At 44.4% G+C, this 21,306-nt stretch overlaps 2 protein-coding genes across 2 annotated transcripts; both read right to left on the reverse strand.

Moving 5' to 3' along the window:
- Positions 1-2,135: 2,135 nt before the first annotated feature.
- LOC139450377 (neuroblast differentiation-associated protein AHNAK-like) lies at positions 2,136-4,094 on the reverse strand. The gene has a single exon (XM_071232060.1). The coding sequence runs from the start codon at positions 4,092-4,094 to the stop codon at positions 2,136-2,138; it is 1,959 nt and encodes a 652-aa protein (XP_071088161.1).
- A 3,879-nt stretch (positions 4,095-7,973) lies between these two features.
- On the reverse strand, positions 7,974-19,939 carry LOC139450378 (uncharacterized). Its single transcript, XM_071232061.1, has 9 exons — positions 19,873-19,939; positions 18,887-19,067; positions 15,670-15,770; positions 15,235-15,366; positions 14,426-14,608; positions 11,964-12,079; positions 10,317-10,443; positions 9,009-9,017; positions 7,974-8,536 (listed from the first exon to the last, which is right to left on the reverse strand). The coding sequence occupies exons 1-9, from the start codon at positions 19,937-19,939 to the stop codon at positions 7,974-7,976; spliced, it is 1,479 nt and encodes a 492-aa protein (XP_071088162.1).
- Positions 19,940-21,306: the final 1,367 nt, after the last annotated feature.

Consider the following 21,306-nt stretch of genomic DNA (forward strand, 5'->3'; position numbering starts at 1 on the left):
AATTACAACAAAAATATTATTTTAAAACTTTGTATTAAAACAACCCAGCTTATGTCAATATCCCAAATATTGTGTGTGTGCACAAATGAATTCAAGGCAATGGATCCCTTTAAGTATGAAAGTATGTAGTGTAGCTTTTAAGCAAGCCGGTAGGTCCAATCTATGTACCTGGGTACCCATGCAGAGTTGTGTCCAAGAATCGTAGGATCCTGGTTTCCAATCCCAGAAGCCCCAAAACTATGACCCACTTTACCAGCACTATGAAGGGCGGTCGGGTAGCCAAGTGGTTAAAGCGTTCGCTCGTCATGCCGAAGACCCGGGTTCGATTCCCGACATGGGTACAATGTGTGAAGCCCATTTCTGGTGTCCCCCACCATACTGGAATATTGCTAAAAGCGGCGTAAAACCAAACTCACTCACTTACTCACTCACTCACCAGCACCACGCATGTGCTCATGGATTTCCCTGAAGTGGTAAACATCTGGACTTGTCCCAGCCCTACTGCAATACCATGCCGCACTTTAACACTGATACAGTATACTGACTCCGAGGCTACCGTTCCTTGTTTTAGCCCCTAATGCTGACTGTCAGGATGCAGTGTTTGAAATAAGCTGTTATCTGTTTTATATATTTTAGTTCAATGCACACCACCAGCCAAACAATTAACATTCAATATGTGTGAATATGTTGTGCCAAAAGTTTAGATTTTGTTCTTTTTATTAATTAGAAATATTATTTTCTCTTTGACTTGAGAATATTTTCCATCCAATTATACCAAATATAATTATATTCAGTTTCTGCAGTGATCTGATTATAAATGTGGAAATTTTGATATTTCATCCAATCTCGTTAAAATCAGATCTTAGTTCTCGCCCCTGCTAAACAAAAATCTGAGGTCATTCCATTACAGGTCACGTCAGACCAACCTTTCGCAACCTTTGACCGACCAATGGATTGACTAACAAGAGGTCGACAATAGCCAATCAGAAGGCAGCTTAATCGACTTTTACGGTACGAGTTTCAAACCTCAGACTGTCAAAATAGATGGTCTATATTGTATGAATACAGTCATAAAGCCCATAATTGTCGTGTTGAATACCCCGTGTGTTTTTTTTTGTTGAGGTTGCACTATCAAAAATCACATTCCAACTGTCACTTTCATGATCTGATAAGCAATGCTCTGATTGGTCAGTTGAAAGGTCGTCCTGACATGACCCGCAATGGGATGTCCTCAGATCTTTGTTTAGTGGTAGCTAGAACTAAGATCAGATTTTAATGAGATTGTATTTCATCTCAAGTTTCCGTTTGTGCTTGTTATTTAGAATTATTTTCCTAAACAGGTCTGTCCTAAACAAACTGATGATCTAAATGCTATATAGATATAGCATGTGTCCAGATTGCTACCTCAGACTGTCAAAATGTTTACTGTTTAACTTACGTCATTTGGTTCAGAAATCTGTTCTTAGACATTCTTGGCATAATAGTAACTTTATTCAATTCATATTTTAAGAATATGAATTATTTCTAATACTGGTTGTTTTGTGTTAAAATTTTATTACAAGGTGATGAATATTTTTTGCATCACTTTAAAGTTTGATTATATATAATTCTCTATTTCATAACTTATGTTTATTTATATGATAAGTTGTCAAAGGTTGTTACAAACAGATGTGACCCATGGAGATCTGGGTCAGAATAGGTCATCAGCAACCCATGCTTGCCATAAAAGGCGACTATGCTTGTCGTAAGAGGCGACTAACAGGATCGGGTTGTCAGGCTTGTTGACTTGCTTGATGCACGTCATCGATCCCAATTGCGTGGATAGATGCTCATGATGTCAATCACTGGATTGTCATGTCTAGACTCAATTATTTACAGACTGCCATCATATAGCTGGAATATTGCTGAGTGCGGCATAAAACAACAAACAACTACAAACAGATGTATGTATTATCATAATTGCAGAATTCAGATTAATATAATTCCTAAGTAACCTGTCTTCCTGATAAACAACTATGCAAGTTGTTTGAATATAATATTATCAACATGAAAGTGAAATCCATCCCCCTCTCTATCACAGCATCTTGATGGGTTCACTTGCCCCCTGGGTGCCTTCCCCTGAATCCGGGGAGGGATCACTTGCCCCCTGTGTGCGTTCCCTGAATACGGGGAGGGTTCACTTGCCCCCTGGGTGCCTTCCCCTGAATCCGGGGAGGGTTCACTTGCACCCTGTGTGCGTTCCCCTGCATCCGGGGTGGGTTTACTTGCACCCTGGGTGCCTTCCCCTGAATCCGGGGCGGGTTCACTTGCCCCCTGGGTGCCTTCCCCTGAATCCGGGGCGGGTTCACTTGCACCCTGTGTGCGTTCTCCTGAATCCGGGGCGGGTTCACTTGCACCCTGTGTGCGTTCCCCTGAATCCGGGGCAGGTTCACTTGCACCCTGTGTGCGTTCCCCTGAATCCGGGGAGTGTTCACTTGCACCCTGTGTGCGTTCTCCTGAATCCGGAGCGGGTTTACTTGCACCCGGTGTGCCTTCCCCTGAATCCGGGGCGGGTTCACTTGCACCCTGTGTGCGTTCCCCTGAATCCGGGGCGGGTTTACTTGCACCCGGTGTGCCTTCCCCTGAATCCGGGGAGGGTTCACTTGCACCCGGTGTGCCTTCCCCTGAATCCGGGGCGGGTTCACTTGCCCCCTGGGTGCCTTCCCCTGAATACGGGGAGGGTACACTTGCACCCTGTGTGCGTTCTCCTGAATCCGGGGAGGGTTCACTTGCACCCTGTGTGCGTTCTGCATCCGGGGAGGGTTCACTTGCACCCTGTGTGCGTTACCCTGCATCCGGGGCGGGTTCACTTGCACCCTGTGTGCGTTCCCCGGAATCCGGGGAGGGTTCACTTGCACCCTGTGTGCGTTCTCCTGAATCCGGGGCGGGTTCACTTGCACCCTGTGTGCGTTCCCCTGAATCCGGGGCGGGTTCACTTGCACCCTGTGTGCGTTCTCCTGAATCCGGGGCGGGTTCACTTGCACCCTGTGTGCGTTCCCCTGAATACGGGGAGGGTTCACTTGCACCCTGTGTGCGTTCTCCTGAATCCGGGGAGGGTTCACTTGCACCCTGTGTGCGTTCTCCTGAATCCGGGGAGGGTTCACTTGCACCCTGTGTGCGTTACCCTGCATCCGGGGCGGGTTCACTTGCCCCCTGGGTGCCTTCCCCTGAATACTGGGAGGGTTCACTTGCACCCTGTGTGCGTTCTCCTGAATCCGGGGCGGGTTCACTTGCACCCTGTGTGCGTTCCCCTGAATACGGGGCGGGTTCACTTGCACCCTGTGTGCGTTCTCCTGAATCCGGGGCGGGTTCACTTGCACCCTGTGTGCGTTCCCCTGAATACGGGGCGGGTTCACTTGCACCCTGTGTGCGTTCTCATGAATCCGGGGAGGGTTCACTTGCACCCTGTGTGCGTTCCCCTGCATCCGTTGAGGGATCACTTGCACCCTGGGTGCGTTCCCCTGCATCTGGGGAGGGCTCACTTGCACCCTGTGTGCATTCCCCTGAATCCGGGGCGGGTTCACTTGCACCCTGTGTGCGTTCTCCTGAATCTGGGGCGGGTTCACTTGCACCCTGTGTGCGTTCCCCTGCACCCGGGGAGTGTTCACTTGCACCCTGTGTGCGTTCCCCTGCATCCGTTGAGGGATCACTTGCACCCTGGGTGCGTTCCCCTGCATCTGGGGAGGGCTCACTTGCACCCTGTGTGCATTCCCCTGAATCCGGGGCGGGTTCACTTGCACCCTGTGTGCGTTCTCCTGAATCTGGGGCGGGTTCACTTGCACCCTGTGTGCGTTCCCCTGCACCCGGGGAGTGTTCACTTGCACCCTGTGTGCGTTCCCCTGCATCCGGGGAGGGTTCACTTGCACCCTGTGTGCGTTCCCCTGCATCCGGGGAGGGTTCACTTGCACCCTGTGTGCGTTCCCCTGCACCCGGGGAGGGTTCACTTGCACCCTGTGTGCGTTCCCCTGCACCCGGGGAGGGTTCACTTGCACCCTGTGTGCGTTCCCCTGCACCCGGGGAGGGTTCACTTGCACCCTGTGTGCGTTACCCTGCATCCGGGGAGGGTTCACTTGTGTCCTTGGTGAATTCACCAACACCTATTTTATGTTCCCATGTGTGGTTAGCTTTAAGAAGTTCTTTAATATTAATTTATTCATTGATTTTGAACATATTGATTTATGTATGGTATTTTATATCTTTCGTGCATATAACTGTTGTTGTAGTTTGGTTATGTTCATATTCATCATGCTTCTGCTCTGTCAGCAACAAACTGTTTGTAGCCAGCTGCTTTTGTGCACGTTCTTGCCATGGCTAGTTTTCAATGATATTGAAACATTAGTTTCGTTTCAAAGCACAAATATGTTCTGTACAATCTGTGGTGCTGGAAAACAATAATTAGACCAATTGTCATTAATGCCTATATTTCATGACCTTGAAACATATGAACACTCTCCACACTTTGATCCAGGGGCACGGGTGACCCAGTCGTCTAAGGCGCCGCGATTCGCTGTGCAGAGTTGCCTCACTTGGGCACTCCAGAAACCTGTGATTGTGGGTTCGAATCCCAGTTCACCCGATTATGTTTCTAGGTTTGTCAGCACCATACCCATGCTCGAGGGTTTCACCAAAGTGGTACACGTCTGAGACCTGCATCACTTCGGGGTTTCCTCCCACATTAAGCTGGCACACCGCGATATAACTGTAATACTGTTAAAAGCGGCATTTAACCCAACTCACTCACTCACTTTGATCCACTTCAGTTCAAGGTCACTTTGTTTCCTGCTTATCACAGTTGTCCTATGATGCTTGGTGGTCAAAGGCGCCACAATGTATTGTGCAATTTGAGTTACATCCCTTAGCTGTGCGTGGATAATGGTCATGAATCCCAGGTTGGTCTGTCAGGGCAAAATCAGTGCTTTCAGTTTAGAACAGTTTTGGGCAGAAGTGGTAAACATTGTTTACCTGTGTCACAAATGACATTCTTTGCACAGTAAACCGACACACTATGATATAGCTGATATACGGCTCAAAATAGTGCTAGGCCCAAGTCACAGTGCTTCCTTGGTTTGTCCAAGTAATGGTCAAAACACAAATAGCCATGGTGATACGAGGTATACCCCTCATCTGTCCTCCAGCTGTGTCTGTACAAAGAGGAGATATAATAAGGTCCCTGCAGCCAATAAGTACTTTTGAGGCAGTGTTTCGGTCATGAAAAAATAATTTAAAGTTTCGTGGATTTTGAGAATGCTGAATGTTTGAACGTTTAGAATGTGTTATTTTTTCATGACAAAGAGTATATTTTCAAGTTATTCTGTTAAATATATATGGAATTTTAGAATGACATCTGTGTTGTTTTGTTTGAGTTTTGTTATTTTAGCAACTAAATGCAGACCATTTGACCAACTTCCTACTTGGTAGGATTAAATATATTTCTCATGATTATATAGGAGTTTGTTTTCTCCACCAAATAAAGTGTCATATGATCTGTACATACTGTTTCGGAATCCACGGCATATATTGTTAATTGTGAATCTCGTGATTTTTATCATGGCATGTTTTCTATATTCTGGTCAGTGGATTAAAATCTGTGTGGGGGAAATGAGTTTTCTGTGTTGTTTCAAGGGAACAGTGACCTGTTCTGAAAGTCTGAGATGCACCTCATTACTCATATTGTTTGGTTTGTTGCCTAACGCCGCACTCAGCAATATTCCAGCTATATGATGGCGGTCAAATATAATTAAGTCTGGATGGGACCATCCGGTGATTGACATCTTGAGCATTGATCCACGCAATTGGGATACGATGACATTTCTCAACCAAGTCAACGAGCCTGACCACCAGATCCCTTAGTCATCTCTTATGACAAGCATGGGTTGATGAAGACTAATTCCAACCTGGATCTTCACGGCAGTATATAGCTTTTGAGTTTCTAATCCAACAAGTAGTATACATTCTAAACATTTTTAGAATTACACAACCGCCTCTGTGGTCTAGAGGTAGAGCGTCCGCCCGAGAGCGGTAGGTTCGGGATTCCATTCCCGGCCGCGTCATACCAAAAGACGTTAAAAGATGGTACTTGTTGTTACCCTGTCTGGCGCTCGGCATTAAGGGGCTAAAACAAGGACTGGTCAGCTCGGAGTCAGTATACTGTGTCTGAGTGGGGTATTCATGTTAAACTGCGGCATTGTATCTCAGTGAGCTAGCACTCTAAATCGGCATCAGTCCGGACTAGTACAAGCAGCCACACACACACGTGCATGCACATCGCTATATAAGTGCAATAATCTTGGACGCGACGTTTAACCCAATTTCACATCGCCTTAGAATTACACATTTATATTACCTGACAAATCACTGTTAAAATTGAATATAGGTTCGAATGAGGTAGGATTTGTGCTACAGCATGGGTCATTACTCATAACACATTAACCACTCAATGTTTCTTTGTGAAACTCTGTATTCGCATCTGGCAACTGATGATACAAACTGATTTAATCAGATCTTATGTAGCAGTAGTTAGCATTAAGATCTGATTTTAATCAAATTGCAGCTGACATTTGTGTAACACTAAAGTAGAACATTGCAACCAACCACTGCTTGATGAAATGTTCTGTTTATTGAAAAGTATTATTTCAATCCATTGGATTGGAAGGCATAGAAGCATTTACAGAACATATTACATAAGACTCACATTATAGATAGTACACATCAGTTCTTATGAAACCGGAAGTCTCATTTGTGATTACTAAATTATTTAGGTATACACAAAAAATGAAATAAAAAAATATACTGGTAAGTTATGACAAGGACACAGTTGAGATTATAACAACAGTGATATGCAATGTATCTGTTCATCAATCAATCAAATTGCAATAGAAACAATGTTAATAATCACAGTATTGGGTGGCATTCAAATGTAAGCAATGTTGCTAGGTTAGGTATACTTTGGAAGGCACAACAAAAATCGTTTGGGATATAAGTGCTTTATCGTGGAGGTTCTAAGGCCCTAACACATGTCTTACGATCCATTACTGATAAAAAAAGTAGTGATGAATAGATAGGTAACAAGACAAAGGGCAACCTCTTCTTTTTTTACATATATACTACTCAAAAGAAGTTAAAGAACACCCAATTTTTTTATATGACTATAGTTAATCTGTCATGGCTGGTTGGTCTTACAACACACAGCCTTCCAATTGTGGGTGTTCCTTAACTTGTTTTGAGTAGTATATAACAGAACATACGATGATTTTATAGGGGGACAAGACACTTGCTGCTTGCAGTTTAAAAACCTTTATTTATCTACTAACTCAATTTTACATGTCAATATACCAGTTAATCATTAATCCATGTACACAGGGCTAATGTCTCGGTTCACACATTGCAAACACGACACGTATGGACCTGTCAATATGCACCTGGATCTAAGACTGATGTATGACTATATTAAAGTAATACAACCAGTTTTTAACATTTCTTCGTTCTGTCACCTGGATCTTGTCTCCTATGTATTTTATGCGCGCTTCGCCCTACTCTACTCGTATGAAGCACCCTGAAAATGACTTACACGTGTACCTACTTGAAATGAACAATGAAAGTTTGAAATATGAGTGAGTGAATGAGTATGGTTTTACGCCGCTCTTAGCAATATTCCAGCAATATGACGGCCGGTGACACCTAAAATGAGCTTCATACATTGTGCCCATGTGGGGAATCGAACCCAGGTCTTCGAAGTGACGAGCCAGCGCTTTTACCACAAGGAGCCACTAAAGTGCTGGCGAGGAGGCGATTGGTGTAACTACACCCAGCCCGTGTAGCATGTTTTCCCTAAAACACTATTCGTTGTTAGTTGGTAAACAATTTAATACGTCTATGATTCAACTTTAACGTTATCCTGATGTTAATATAAGGCTGTCATGTTTGCCCGTCGACGTTCAATCTCGGGGTGTGCGTGCGGTGGCCTGAGCACTCTCCACGTCTTCGTTGACCACTCCGGGAGGTGTCACTTCGGTGGGTTGCGGCGTCTCCCCTCCCTCGCTGGACATGGGGAGACTGGCCTCCGTCATTTGGTCATTGCTCACAGTCGTGCCTTCAGAGACTATCATGATCTCGTCAGCTTGGATCTCCCCGTACTCATTTGTAATGCTCTCCCCTTCGCCTCCCGCCGTGCCGTCAGCGTCGTCGAAGCTGGTGCGGATGTGACGTTGTGAAATGATTTCGTTGTCGCGTTCAAGTGGGATCTTGTTAGTCGGCGTGAATAACGTCCTTGAGTTGATGTCGCCATGACCTTGAGGTATTATCTCTTCCTTGTCTTCCGCCTTGTCTTCCGCCTTGTCCACCTTGGATGACGTGTTCTTATTCTTAATCCACCACAAGACGCCGAGGAAGACGACGACGGCGGCAGCGAGAATGATGAGAGTCCCGAGCGTTCCCCCGATTACAGAGGCGGTGTTGGTTTGTTCAACGGGGGCCGGCGTCACAGTCGTCGTTGCGACAGCTAGAAAAGATATGACAGTCCACATGTACCGTATTACCCCGATTAAACGCCGGATATGGAATACATGCCATTGTCTTTATTAAACGCCGGACCTCGATTAAACGCCGGGTAGTTTTTTTTACGCACGGAATTCTCCAAATTATTACCACTTCGATTAAACGCCGGTGATAAAGAGTCAGGTCACATCACACCTCGTGACATTCCACACACAAGTATGCCCAAAGCGCTTCACCATTATTACCCCGACCAGTGAATCTTAATACAATGTTTATTTCCAATACAGTATATTTACCATTCCAAAACACACTTGCGTGATCACATGGGCTTATAACACAAGGTCCAACATATATTGTCCCAACCAGTGTGTCAGTACTATATTAAAGAATATTAAAGAAATGAAAATAGTACTGGCACTGGTTTGCGTTACTCTGTGCTCGAAATAAAATCTATAAGTCGAGAAGGATTTACTTACGACAGGAATCTGAAACGACAAGAACAGAAATAGATTAATATAAATACAAATATGAAAAGGATTTGTAGTAGTTCAAGGTAAGGTTAAATGCGAGTAGCCCTTCGCCTGGTGAAAGACTTGCGAGGGGTGCCATGGTTAATCGATACTTTACTGGTGCGTGTACATTTCGTTCCTCCATCACCCGTGAATACATAAGGCAAACATGCATTGTAGTGACGGTCTATTTCACGTCAGCTCAGGCCGGTTATAATTTATGGAACTCAAATTAACAATAATTTTCGTCCGCGAACTTTGTGCGAACCCTGCCATTGCCCCAGCCCTTTGCAATGTTTAGGGCAGATACTACGATTTCACATACAGGAACATCTTGACGAGGCAAGGGTGTTAACTGACTGTAAAAGTCCTCTTTCCACCTTTGCCCTTAGCTGGAATTTCTGGGCTCGATCGTAGCGCCACCAGTAGCTATTACGAATTATGTCCCTTCTGTATCCCCCCTACTGACCAATCAGATTCCACTTCTCATATCACGTACATTTGCCTCAAACAAAATGGCGCCCTCCCCCTGAAGACGACCTGGTCGATGATGAAAATCTTGTAATAAAACGGGTTTTACTTCGCGAAATGCATCAAATCACACGAGCACCTTGATTGAAAACAAGAAATGAGTTGGCGGAACGCATGCTTTGCAAATACTGCAAGCGACCGAAATATGTACGTCAGTTTACGAGCCGTATATCGGTTTCGTTACGCGATTTTGATTGGCCTATGCATAGATCCGTTTATCCAGCCAAAATATAACACCAGCCTAGTTCGGCAAGGGTGGAAACTGGACTTTTATAGTCATTTAACGCCCTTGCCTCGGGAAGATGATACAGGAACAGTGCCGCGGGTCTTCACGGGGTATAGCGGATCCTGGTGTATACAAACCCGTGATGTTTTGATGAGGAATGCTGCTGAGTACATGTGCTCGCTAGGCTTTCCCAGTGACGTACCATTCATGATGATATGAGCATAATGAACTATGTAACGTAATTTCTGCTGTGGTGGACGTTCACACGAATAGGAGAAAGTATTATACACCGGATTCAGGCACTCCAACATCGTTGGCAGAAGTGTGTTGACCTCGGCGGATAGTATGTTGAAAAATACTAAGCAACCAACTTCATCAACAAAGTCAGGTTAAGAACCTTTCACCCACCTTTCGCACAAGAATTATTTTACTTTCATCTTTACTTAGAAATGAAAAACTATGGACTACAATTGAAAAAGAAAAGTACAGATACATGAAAAAATATACAACTGAATTACCATTGAGTGTTAAGATCAAACTGGCTCCAGGGGAGGCGACTGCTGTGGAGTTCATCAAGGTGGTGTTCTGGCATTCTTTGGGATACTGGGTAGCGTAGCCTACACCACTGCTGTCCTTCTGTAGAACCTGTCAGGACGAACATAGTGTTAAATCATTGTGTTCAAATCCCCTTTGATGTGTTTGAGTTAAAGTTTCGTACATCATCCATTCTTTTGGATGTGTTTACACTAAACTCCCTCACCACACGTGATTAATCATTGCGTTGAAGTCGCTATTTTATAACTAACGAATCAAGCCACGGCCTGGCTGCAGCAAGAGGGAGACCAGAGTTCTCAGACCAATGAACGCTCAGATCAAATTGGCGATATTTTTATGCCATTGTTTGCGGCCTTTCTTCAAAACTATGCTTAAATATCAGGCAACGGTAAGTTACGTACAGAGTGTGCTCAAATCATGTCTGTGAATTTTTAAAGGTCTCATATAATCACTATGACACGACAGGTCAGATATTTATGGTACATATATCATATGTATGTATACATATATACATATATCTGTATGTATAATGAATGTAGCAAGCGGATTCCGTAGATCAATCGCATTCTTTTACCAATACTTTTCTCTGTTATAAAAAAACAACCAACTTGAGTCAAATTAGAATTCAAAGCTGGCACGAATTTCTTTCTCTAGAAATAAGTAAATGTAATCTAATTCTTCTAACTGTCATGTAGATGAGTTATTGCTAAATGCGGCGTTAAACAGGAAACAAACAAAAAACAAACTTTCGTTTATCAAAGGGGAGTGGAAGCGGTTAGGGGATCCTGTAGCATACATGTCTGATAGCAGGAGCCAATCAGAGGTGAGAGACACCATCGAAAGACATGAGCTTATTTGAATTATTAGTTGTTGTAACACATTAAAATGTTTGCAAATTCCCAAGTGGCGTAACCCGCATAAAATGTATCTTCCCGAGGCAAGAGAGTTAACTGACTTTAAAAGTCCAGTTTCCACCCTTGCCGAACTAGGCTGGTATTATGGAGTTACATTTTGGCTGGACTAACGAAATCGAAATCCGGTTCGTAAAGTGTTATGCAGATTTCGGTCGACTGCAAGATTTGCAAAGCATGTTCACCGCTAACTCGTTGTCAACAGATATTTTACAAATCTTTTCATGCTTTTAATCAAGGTGCTCACGTGATTTGATGCACTTCGCGATGTAAGACTCGTTATGTCACAATATAGAGCTTGATTATCAATCAGATCGTCTTGACTGGGCGCCACCGTTTTGTTTGAAGCAAATGCAAGTGATACGAGAGGTGGAATCTGATTGGTCAATTGGACAGGCATAGAAAGGACATTACTCGTAATAGCCACTGGTGGCGCTACGATCGAGCCCAGGAATTCCAGCCTAGTTCGGACTTATATAGTCAGTTAACTCACTTCCCTCGGGAAGATGCATAAAATGGGACTGCGTCATAAGAAATTAATACCTTAAGGAAAACTGGGTGTCTGATACCACTAGGCTGAATAGTGAGTAAAATACGTTCTAAAATAGGTACCAACGAAAGTAGGACATAATCACAGTTACTTTTGCTTTTACATACGATAAATATAATGGCAACCATCTATAAATATTTCGATCTCACCATGCAGACAGTCTGGTAGGTTGTGCTGTCGTCGACACTCGCGTCAGCGTTGTACAGAATCACGTAGTGTGTGGAGCTTGTGTTCTGACTGTAGAGACAGTACAACTGCCCACCAGCTGCAACAGAAAACGCGAGTGAGTGAGTGAGATAGACGATAAACACATCGCGTTTTCAATGTAGTGATAGGTTACCTCTCAATTTAATTGGAAATCGAACACGCAGCATGCGGTTTGTAGCCTTTAACCGTACATACCTATATTTCAAAATGCCTACCTACAAAGAATCAGGTGTGGTTATTGTGATTTGAAACCTTTGATCGACCTTTAAGAATCGAGTTCAAACTTCATGGTATAAATTGGTTTAAATTGGCTCTTTGAACAGTGCTTCAGTTATGTCGTATGTTGTTGGAGATGTAAAGTGACATTTCTCGGTGAAATGACACACTTGGGATCATAATCGTGGCGAATCGTGGATTCGAACCAACAATCATAGGATCCTGTGTTCTAAGGGACGCAACTCTGGAATGGGTGTTGCCTTCGACCTCTCGGCAGAAAACAGGGGAATGAAAAAAAGAAATATTTTACATATAAAAGCTATTGTAAGTACGATGGCAAATCAAGCATTTACTTTTTATTCGTTAATGTTTGCATAAACCTACAAGGCTGTGTCATCCCACATTTGGACTACTATTTCCTGATTGGCTGATAATAGAGTGGGCGGGGTTTGTGTTGCATTATTGCGCTAATTTCGTATTGTTGACTTCATTTTTTCTGTGTTAATGATTAAATAAGCAGTCTGTGAAATAATTATTGTTCACTTATTTTGTTCTAAGAATCGACTTCAACATTACATGTATTTACATAGTGTACACACCGCCTTTATTACCAATTAATTAATTTTTCGTTGTGTTCATTGAAATTCCTGTATTCTGATTAGCTGAATTGGTCACGTGTTATTGCATTCATTTCGCAATGAATGTAAAAAATTAAGCCACGCCCACCGAGGCGCACTACTTTTATTACTTCGGAATGTCGGGGAAGCCCAATATTACAGCCGAGGGAATGCCCTTTCTGCTCACGTGTATCGGACGTCATGCACATGACATTTAGCGACTTTCATGCATATTCATTGCCCAAACAAACCTTTGAAACCGAAGGCCGAGAATGAATGAAACAGCAAACATGCAGGCTCGCTCGCCTGTTTTTTTTCTGTTCGCCTCGGTTCAACTTTCATGTCTTCGGGTTTCCTTTCTAACTAGCATTTTTCCAACTGTGTTTTACCGTAATCAGGGAAGTAATGTTTGAATCTGGCGGTAACTGACCATGTAATTTGAAACAGCCGCCCTCTCCCGGACATATTTCTTCCAGTTCGTTACAGTCTGACTGTTCTAACTGTTGATTGGCCACTGACAGTGTAGGCGTGTCAATTTATGTGCATAAATTAAACAAATAGCTGATTCATGTCACGCCACAGTATGTATTCCTACACCTGGAATGTTTATCAGTCTCGTCATTTTTGTCTAATAATGACTATTGTAGATAAAACATGTTTTATGCTGTCGAATTTAATTATAAGCATTGACTGTGTATTTTTTTCGGTTCATTGATGTATGAATCGAAAAACCAATGTGCAAACTGTATGAATTCGCTATACAGTTTGCACATTGGTTTTTCGATTCATACCTCAATGAACCGAAAAAAATACACAGTCAATCCTTAATTAAGTTATAAATAGCTGAGTTTATATATATCATATCACTTAACGGGCGCCAGTGTGTTGGACGGTGAGGTCGGAATGACGTCACACTAGAAACGACGTCATAACTGAAGATTGTTGACGTCATTCGACAATTGTGGTTTTCTAAAACGGCAGTCGTGATCAGTGTATTTTATTAAAGGGGAGCTAAAAAAGAAGAAGATATAATGGGTAATACAGAAGTTATAACACTCGCACGTGTGTTACACTGATTTGACGAAACACGTGTAAGAATTCATGTATATTCTCGCTCTCGCTCGGGAAATACATAAGTTCTGACACTCCTTTCGTAAAATCAGTATGACACACATGCTCGTATTATAATCTCTATTTTGGTCATTGTGTCCATTAACGCACAGCATACTGCTTTCAAGTTTTAAATAACAAAAGCAAAACTCTCTCTTTGGAAGCATTACAACCGGTTTAAACCTCCAAAATGACAAATTTTCAAACAGCAATTTGACCCGTGAAGATCCGGGGTAGAATAGGTCTTCAGCAACCCATTCTTGATGTAAAAGGCGACTAAGCTTGTCGTATAGGCGATGCATGTCGTATCCCAATTACGTGGATCAATGCTCATGATGTCAATCGCTGGCTTGTCTTTCCCAGCCTCGATTATGTACATACCGCCGTCATATAGAATATTGCTGAGTGTGGCATTAAACAACAAACAAACATAGAAAAAGCAATTCTTTCCTTTCGCTCACCTGAATACAACGCGTTGGTGGTGTTGCACTCGGTGTAGTTGAAAGTGAGACTCTTCGTGTCGGCGCACACGTCGAGGTAACTGCCGTTGTTGCAGTGTGTCGTTGTGCCGTCGTTGAGGGTGTAAAAGTAGTATCCTTGTAGGTCAGTGGGACAGGTGGTTGCCTCTGTCGATATGCTGGTGCCTGTGTTTGACATTTACTATAGATAGTCATAGTGTTGAAGCTTATATCTATGATAGTCGACCGGATTCATTATTTGTAAGGGACCAGCTCGAAAGGTAAATGTCGGATAAAAACGGTTGAGATGCGCCCTCTCACAAAATGTAATTCTAAATAATTCCAAAAAGCAAGACGTTCATCCGACATCGATTTATTAACTGCTCTTTTCCCCCAAACTTACGAGATGTTTTCCTATAAGCAATATTCCCCTTTAAACTTTAAGAAATATATATTTGCAACTTTAACAATACGATATGGGTGACCCAGAAGCAACAAATGCAATTTCGTTTGAGGATATGAATAACTGCATCAAACTTTGAAACAAAAACGAAACGAAATTCCAACGCCCGCTTTGGTGATATCATGGTCGTTTTAAGTGAGTGAGTTGGATTTTACGCCGCTTTGGTTAGTATGACAGTATATCAACATGTAACAGCTTGGTGTGGGAGGAATGTCTTAGACGCCGACCGCTTTGGTGAACTCACGAACACAGATATGGTGCTGACAAACCTAAAAACATAATCATACTGAATCTGGGATCCGAACCCAGACTTTTGTTTTGGACCTCTTTGAACCACAAAGCACCTCACCATTTCTGTAAAGGATGCTGAAGGTGCCGTCATCGTATGGCGTTGGTTCGTCACAGATGCTGGCGGCAGATGTGACGCTGGTGCTGGTTGGCAGGATCTTCACCCGGGCTCCATTAGCGCCACTTAACTCAGCTGAGGAAGAAACACAACATGTCTGACCTTCACGGAATAATAAAAATATTGTGGAATAAGACCACTTTGAACAATCTCAGTGAACTACATGTACTAGTCTTGGATAATTCATTGCAGAGCATTTATCACATTGTGTCCATTCGAAGTTTAGCAGTATTTATGAACTGCTCCAAATTGCGTGGATCGATCCTCGTGATGTCGATCACTGGATTGTCTGGTCCAGACTCTATATTTACACACCGCCGTCATATAGCTGGAATATTGCTGAGTGCGGCGTTAAACAAAAAATCTAACTGGACTTACTGGTGGCATAGTAGTAGTAGAAGAGGTTGTCGGACACCCTGTGCAGCTCCAGGCAGATGTAGGCGTAGAAGGGGCCGGTGTAGATCGTGAACGACGCCGACCTGGAAACCAATAGCATCATGACGGGTCCGTGTAGGGTAACAGTGAAAGACGTGTGTCACCCTTGAGAGAGCAGATCCCCAGTGCCGTGTATGTCCCCCTTGAGAGAGAAGGTCCCCAGTAATCGTGTATGTCCCCCTTGAGAGAGCAGATCCCCAGTACCGTGTATGTCCCCCTTGAGAGAGAAGGTCCCCAGTAATCGTGTATGTCCCCCTTGAGAGAGCAGATCCCCAGTACCGTGTATGTCCCCCTTGAGAGAGCAGGTACCCAGTACCCATGTATGTCCCCCTTGAGAGAGCAGATCCCCAGTACCGTGTATGTCCCCCTTGAGAGAGCAGGTACCCAGTACTCGTGTATGTCCCCCTTGAGAGAGCAGGTACCCAGTACCCATGTATGTCCCCCTTGAGAGAGCAGATCCCCAGTACCCATGTATGTCTCCCTTGAGAGAGTAGGTCCCCAGTACCCGTGTATGTCTCCCTTGAGAGAGTAGGTCCCCAGTACCCGTGTATGTCTCCCTTGAGAGAGCAGGTCCCCAGTACCCATGTATGTCCCCCTTGAGAGAGTAGGTCCCCAGTACCCGTGTATGTGCCCCTTGAGAGAGCAGGTCCCCAGTACCCATGTATGTCCCCCTTGAGAGAGTAGGTCCCCAGTACCCGTGTATGTCTCCCTTGAGAGAGTAGGTCCCCAGTACCCGTGTATGTCCCCCTTGAGAGAGTAGGTCCCCAGTACCCGTGTATGTCCCCCTTGAGAGAGCAGGTCCCCAGTACCCATGTATGTCCCCCTTGAGAGAGTAGGTCCCCAGTACCCGTGTATGTCCCCCTTGAGAGAGTAGGTCCCCAGTACCCATGTATGTCCCCCTTGAGAGAGTAGGTCCCCAGTACCCGTGTATGTCCCCCTTGAGAGAGTAGGTCCCCAGTACCCATGTATGTCCCCCTTGAGAGAGCAGGTCCCCAGTACCCGTGTATGTCCCCCTTGAGAGAGCAGGTCCCCAGTACCCGTGTATGTCCCCCTTGAGAGAGTAGGTCCCCAGTACCCATGTATGTCCCCCTTGAGAGAGTAGGTCCCCAGTACCCATGTATGTCCCCCTTGAGAGAGCAGGTCCCCAGTACCCGTGTATGTCCCCCTTGAGAGAGCAGGTCCCCAGTACCCGTGTATGTCCCCCTTGAGAGAGCAGGTCCCCAGTAATCGTGTATGTCACCCTTGAGAGAGCAGGTCCCCAGTAATCGTGTATGTCTCCCTTGAGAGAGTAGGTCCCCAGTACCCGTGTATGTCCCCCTTGAGAGAGTAGGTCCCCAGTACCCGTGTATGTCCCCCTTGAGAGAGCAGGTCCCCAGTAATCGTGTATGTCCCCCTTGAGAGAGCAGGTCCCCAGTAATCGTGTATGTCTCCCTTGAGAGAGTAGGTCCCCAGTACCCGTGTATGTCCCCCTTGAGAGAGTAGGTCCCCAGTACCCGTGTATGTCCCCCTTGAGAGAGCAGGTCCCCAGTACCCGTGTATGTCCCCCTTGAGAGAGTAGGTCCCCAGTACCCATGTATGTCCCCCTTGAGAGAGCAGGTCCCCAGTACCCGTGTATGTCCCCCTTGAGAGAGCAGGTCCCCAGTACCCGTGTATGTCCCCCTTGAGAGAGTAGGTCCCCAGTACCCGTGTATGTCCCCCTTGAGAGAGTAGGTCCCAAGTACCCGTGTATGTCCCCCTTGAGAGAGTAGGTCCCCAGTACCCGTGTATGTCCCCCTTGAGAGAGTAGGTCCCCAGTACCCGTGTATGTCCCCCTTGAGAGAGCAGATCCCCAGTACCCGTGTATGTCACCCTTGAGAGAGCAGGTCCCCAGTACCCATGTGTGTCTCCCTTGAGAGAGTAGGTCCCCAGTACCCGTGTATGTCCCCCTTGAGAGAGCAGGTCCCCAGTACCCGTGTATGTCTCCCTTGAGAGAGTAGGTCCCCAGTACCCGATGTATGTCTCCTTTGAGAGAGTAGTTACCCAGTACCCGATGTATGGCTCCTTTGAAAGAATAGGTCCCCAGTACCCGTGTATGTCCCCCTTGAGAGAGCAGGTCCCCAGTACCCATGTATGTCTCCCTTGAGAGAGTAGGTCCCCAGTACCCGTGTATGTCCCCCTTGAGAGAGTAGGTCCCCAGTACCCGTGTATGTCCCCCTTGAGAGAGTAGGTCCCCAGTACCCGTGTATGTCCCCCTTGAGAGAGTAGGTCCCCAGTACCCATGTATGTCCCCCTTGAGAGAGCAGATCCCCAGTACCCGTGTATGTCCCCCTTGAGAGAGCAGGTCCCCACTACCCGTGTATGTCTCCCTTGAGAGAGTAGGTCCCCAGTACCCATGTATGTCTCCCTTGAGAGAGTAGGTCCCCAGTACCCGTGTATGTCCCCCTTGAGAGAGTAGGTCCCCAGTACCCGTGTATGTCCCCCTTGAGAGAGCAGGTCCCCAGTACCCATGTATGTCCCCCTTGAGAGAGTAGGTCCCCAGTACCCGTGTATGTCCCCCTTGAGAGAGTAGGTCCCCAGTACCCATGTATGTCACCCTTGTGAGAGCAGGTCCCCAGTACCCGTGTATGTCCCCCTTGAGAGAGTAGGTCCCCAGTACCCATGTATGTCCCCCTTGTGAGAGCAGGTCCCCAGTACCCATGTATGTCACCCTTGTGAGAGCAGGTCCCCAGTACCCATGTATGTCCCCCTTGAGAGAGCAGGTCCCCAGTACCCGTGTATGTCCCCCTTGAGTAGGTCCCCAGTACCCCATGTATGTCTCCGTGAATGGGGATATAGGATAAAGGATACATGGGCCATGTACGCTTCCCACACACCACCACCACCATCCCACAACCTTTCTGCAGAACTCTCTTTTATATCGCGACAATAACGGGAGTAATGAACGGATTGCTCTGACTGAATGAGTGAGTGAGTGAGTGAGTTAGTGAATTGGGTTTAGCGACGTTATGGATAATACTTCAGCCACGTCACGACATGTAACCTTTTTGTGGAGTAAACACCAAAGTGACGCTGTCGTTGACGTTTGCCACGTTGATGAAACCCTCGGGCACGGCGTGGTGTCCCACAAAGCGCAAACATGATCCGTGGCCTCGTCAACATTTACCCATAATTCAACACACACCTTCCAATATAGTAATTGCCGTCGTTAAGGTGACACTCGTACTCGAGGTTAGCAAAGGTCTGGCTGAAGGTTGTGACTGTATATTGGCCGAATGTCGTGTTGTTCCACGTGATGTAGCCGTCGTGGGAGCTGTAGAAGACGCCGTCGAGTGCGCTGGGGTAGGTGCACGCGCAGTCACCGTCTGCGTTTATAAGAATAGCAAAATTACACTCCCTATTTTCTAATTGTAGTAAGAGATATTTGACATTTCTCGAGAATTAACACAGTATATTTACCAAAATATAAACACAAATTATAATAATTACAATAAAAGATAGTGAATACATTTGTAGTTAAACAAATAGAAATGTGACAATATGAACATAAATTCTGAGACGTTTATGTTGGATTTTAAAAAAATATTGCCGTAAGCTGGGGTCTATCGGCCATAGGCTGCAGTATGTTGTGTGTAGAAGCACTGTTATAACAACGTAGTTTTATAAGCATCACTCATCATCAGACATCTTCAGCTAAGAACGCCATTATCTTAAATGAGTTGAAATTAACAACATCGGGAACAAAATCTTTCAAAACTGACATAAATACTTTTAAACAGGTGATATAAGGTTTGTTTAATTGACGGACAAAAGAAATTACACTCTTGAAAATTCAATATGACCAAAAGGTTACAGACGTCATCAAAACGTCGCGTGGCTGAAAACAGTCGCCGAAACACTGCAAACTTAACGTCCAAAACGCAACTATGATACCCGTATCAAATAATCAGCATCGAATAACCATTTCTTGTTTGTTTGACTTTAGCCACCATCAAACATGGGTGTCTACTTTCTTATGCCGGGCAGTTCATCATATACCTAACTTCTAGGACTCAAAGATACGTGAATGTTCCCTTCTGTCTTCTCAAATTTGGTATGTCTCTTATAAAAAAGATGTCAACATTTTATACACAAATACAAAATATGAACACAACTAAATGTGTAACTTACCTCGAGGAGCAGCTATAATAATAATCACAATAACAGCAAGTACATTATTTCTCCGCAATGTCCACATAGTGATTGAGATCTTACAACCAGACACACCCTCTTGAGCTAACGTGAAGATCTTTTTTCACGTTTTACTCCATTTTCTAGGCGTCGAAACTCAGTAACAAGTTCACAAAGTCTGCGGTTTTCTTGTCAAATTTCAGACTGCGTTGATAAAAGTTCTAAATGATCCAACTTCTCACTTTCCCTGACTTGCGAACACTTTCTGTTGTTTACTTTGAAGCCAAGAAACGAAAATGGCGTCGTTAACAGGGCGCGTTGACGCAAGCCAGTGCCGGCCAATCCCAGGGTAATCCTTGGTTCCATAGCCGTTCTTCGTAATCGCTTTTACGGCCTACGTTAATGGCTGGCTGGTTCCAACCAGAGTGTATACAACCCCAGTCATTGTTTCTGATTCCCTAAGCCGTGATTTGCTTACACAACTTCTGGTTGTCAGGGAGGTAAGCGGTTCAACACGAGTTGTCATGTTGCGTCATTCAAAACAACCGATAGGTACGAATAGATTCATTATAATATTCATATTTTGGTGATGTCAGTTGTGATAGTCATATTTATTTCCTTTTTGAGTCAAAACAAATAAAAGATTTCTTTGGATTGGACTTCAAATATTACATCATCTTTAGCTCCTCACTCCGTCTGACTCGAAATACGGATAACTCGATGCAGTATCGACGACCTGCGAAATTTCGAGTTAGCAAGTTTTCAAAGTATAATTTGTCCACTGATAACATATATCAACTTTTATTACAAGCACAGACATTTTGGTACACAGTAAAAAAGAATCGTTTTATAATTAATTGATATTATTGAAAATACGAAAGAATATAAACTACGGGGCCAAAGAAACTATACACCCATGTTTGATGGTAGCTAAAAATGAAACAAACATGAAACGGATTTTCGATATTAATTATATGATAGGGGTATCACAGCTGTGTTTTGGACCATACGTTTGCATTTTTTCGACAACTGTTTTCAGCCAAGTGACGTTTTGAAAACATTTGTAAGTTGTTTGTCAAATCCAGTTTTCAAGTGTATACTTCCTTTTGTCCGGCAGTGTATGTAAGTTCATTCATAAGGTTTATCAACAATATTCATTACAAAAAACAAATCCACAGGTGACAGTCCCGACGTTAAAATCCAACCAATAAGTAGTCTTCAGTTATGGTGGTCATAAAATCTTGCGCAGAATTATGCAACCTTTCCGAATAATAACTCAATCGGTTTCTGACTAGTTGAATTGTACCATGGTATAAGTGTTGCAAATCTGCCATTTTCCCAGTCCTAATACAATCACCTTAACAATGTAGCGCTGGGTATGAAACCAATCAGATTACGTTAAAACCAGTGTTAGAGAAGATTAGGCTGAGTTGG

The sequence above is a fragment of the Haliotis cracherodii genome, unplaced genomic scaffold (genome assembly GCF_022045235.1).
Source record: "Haliotis cracherodii isolate W230 unplaced genomic scaffold, xgHalCrac1.p SCAF_8, whole genome shotgun sequence".
In the NCBI taxonomy this organism is placed as follows: Eukaryota; Metazoa; Mollusca; class Gastropoda; order Lepetellida; family Haliotidae; genus Haliotis; species Haliotis cracherodii.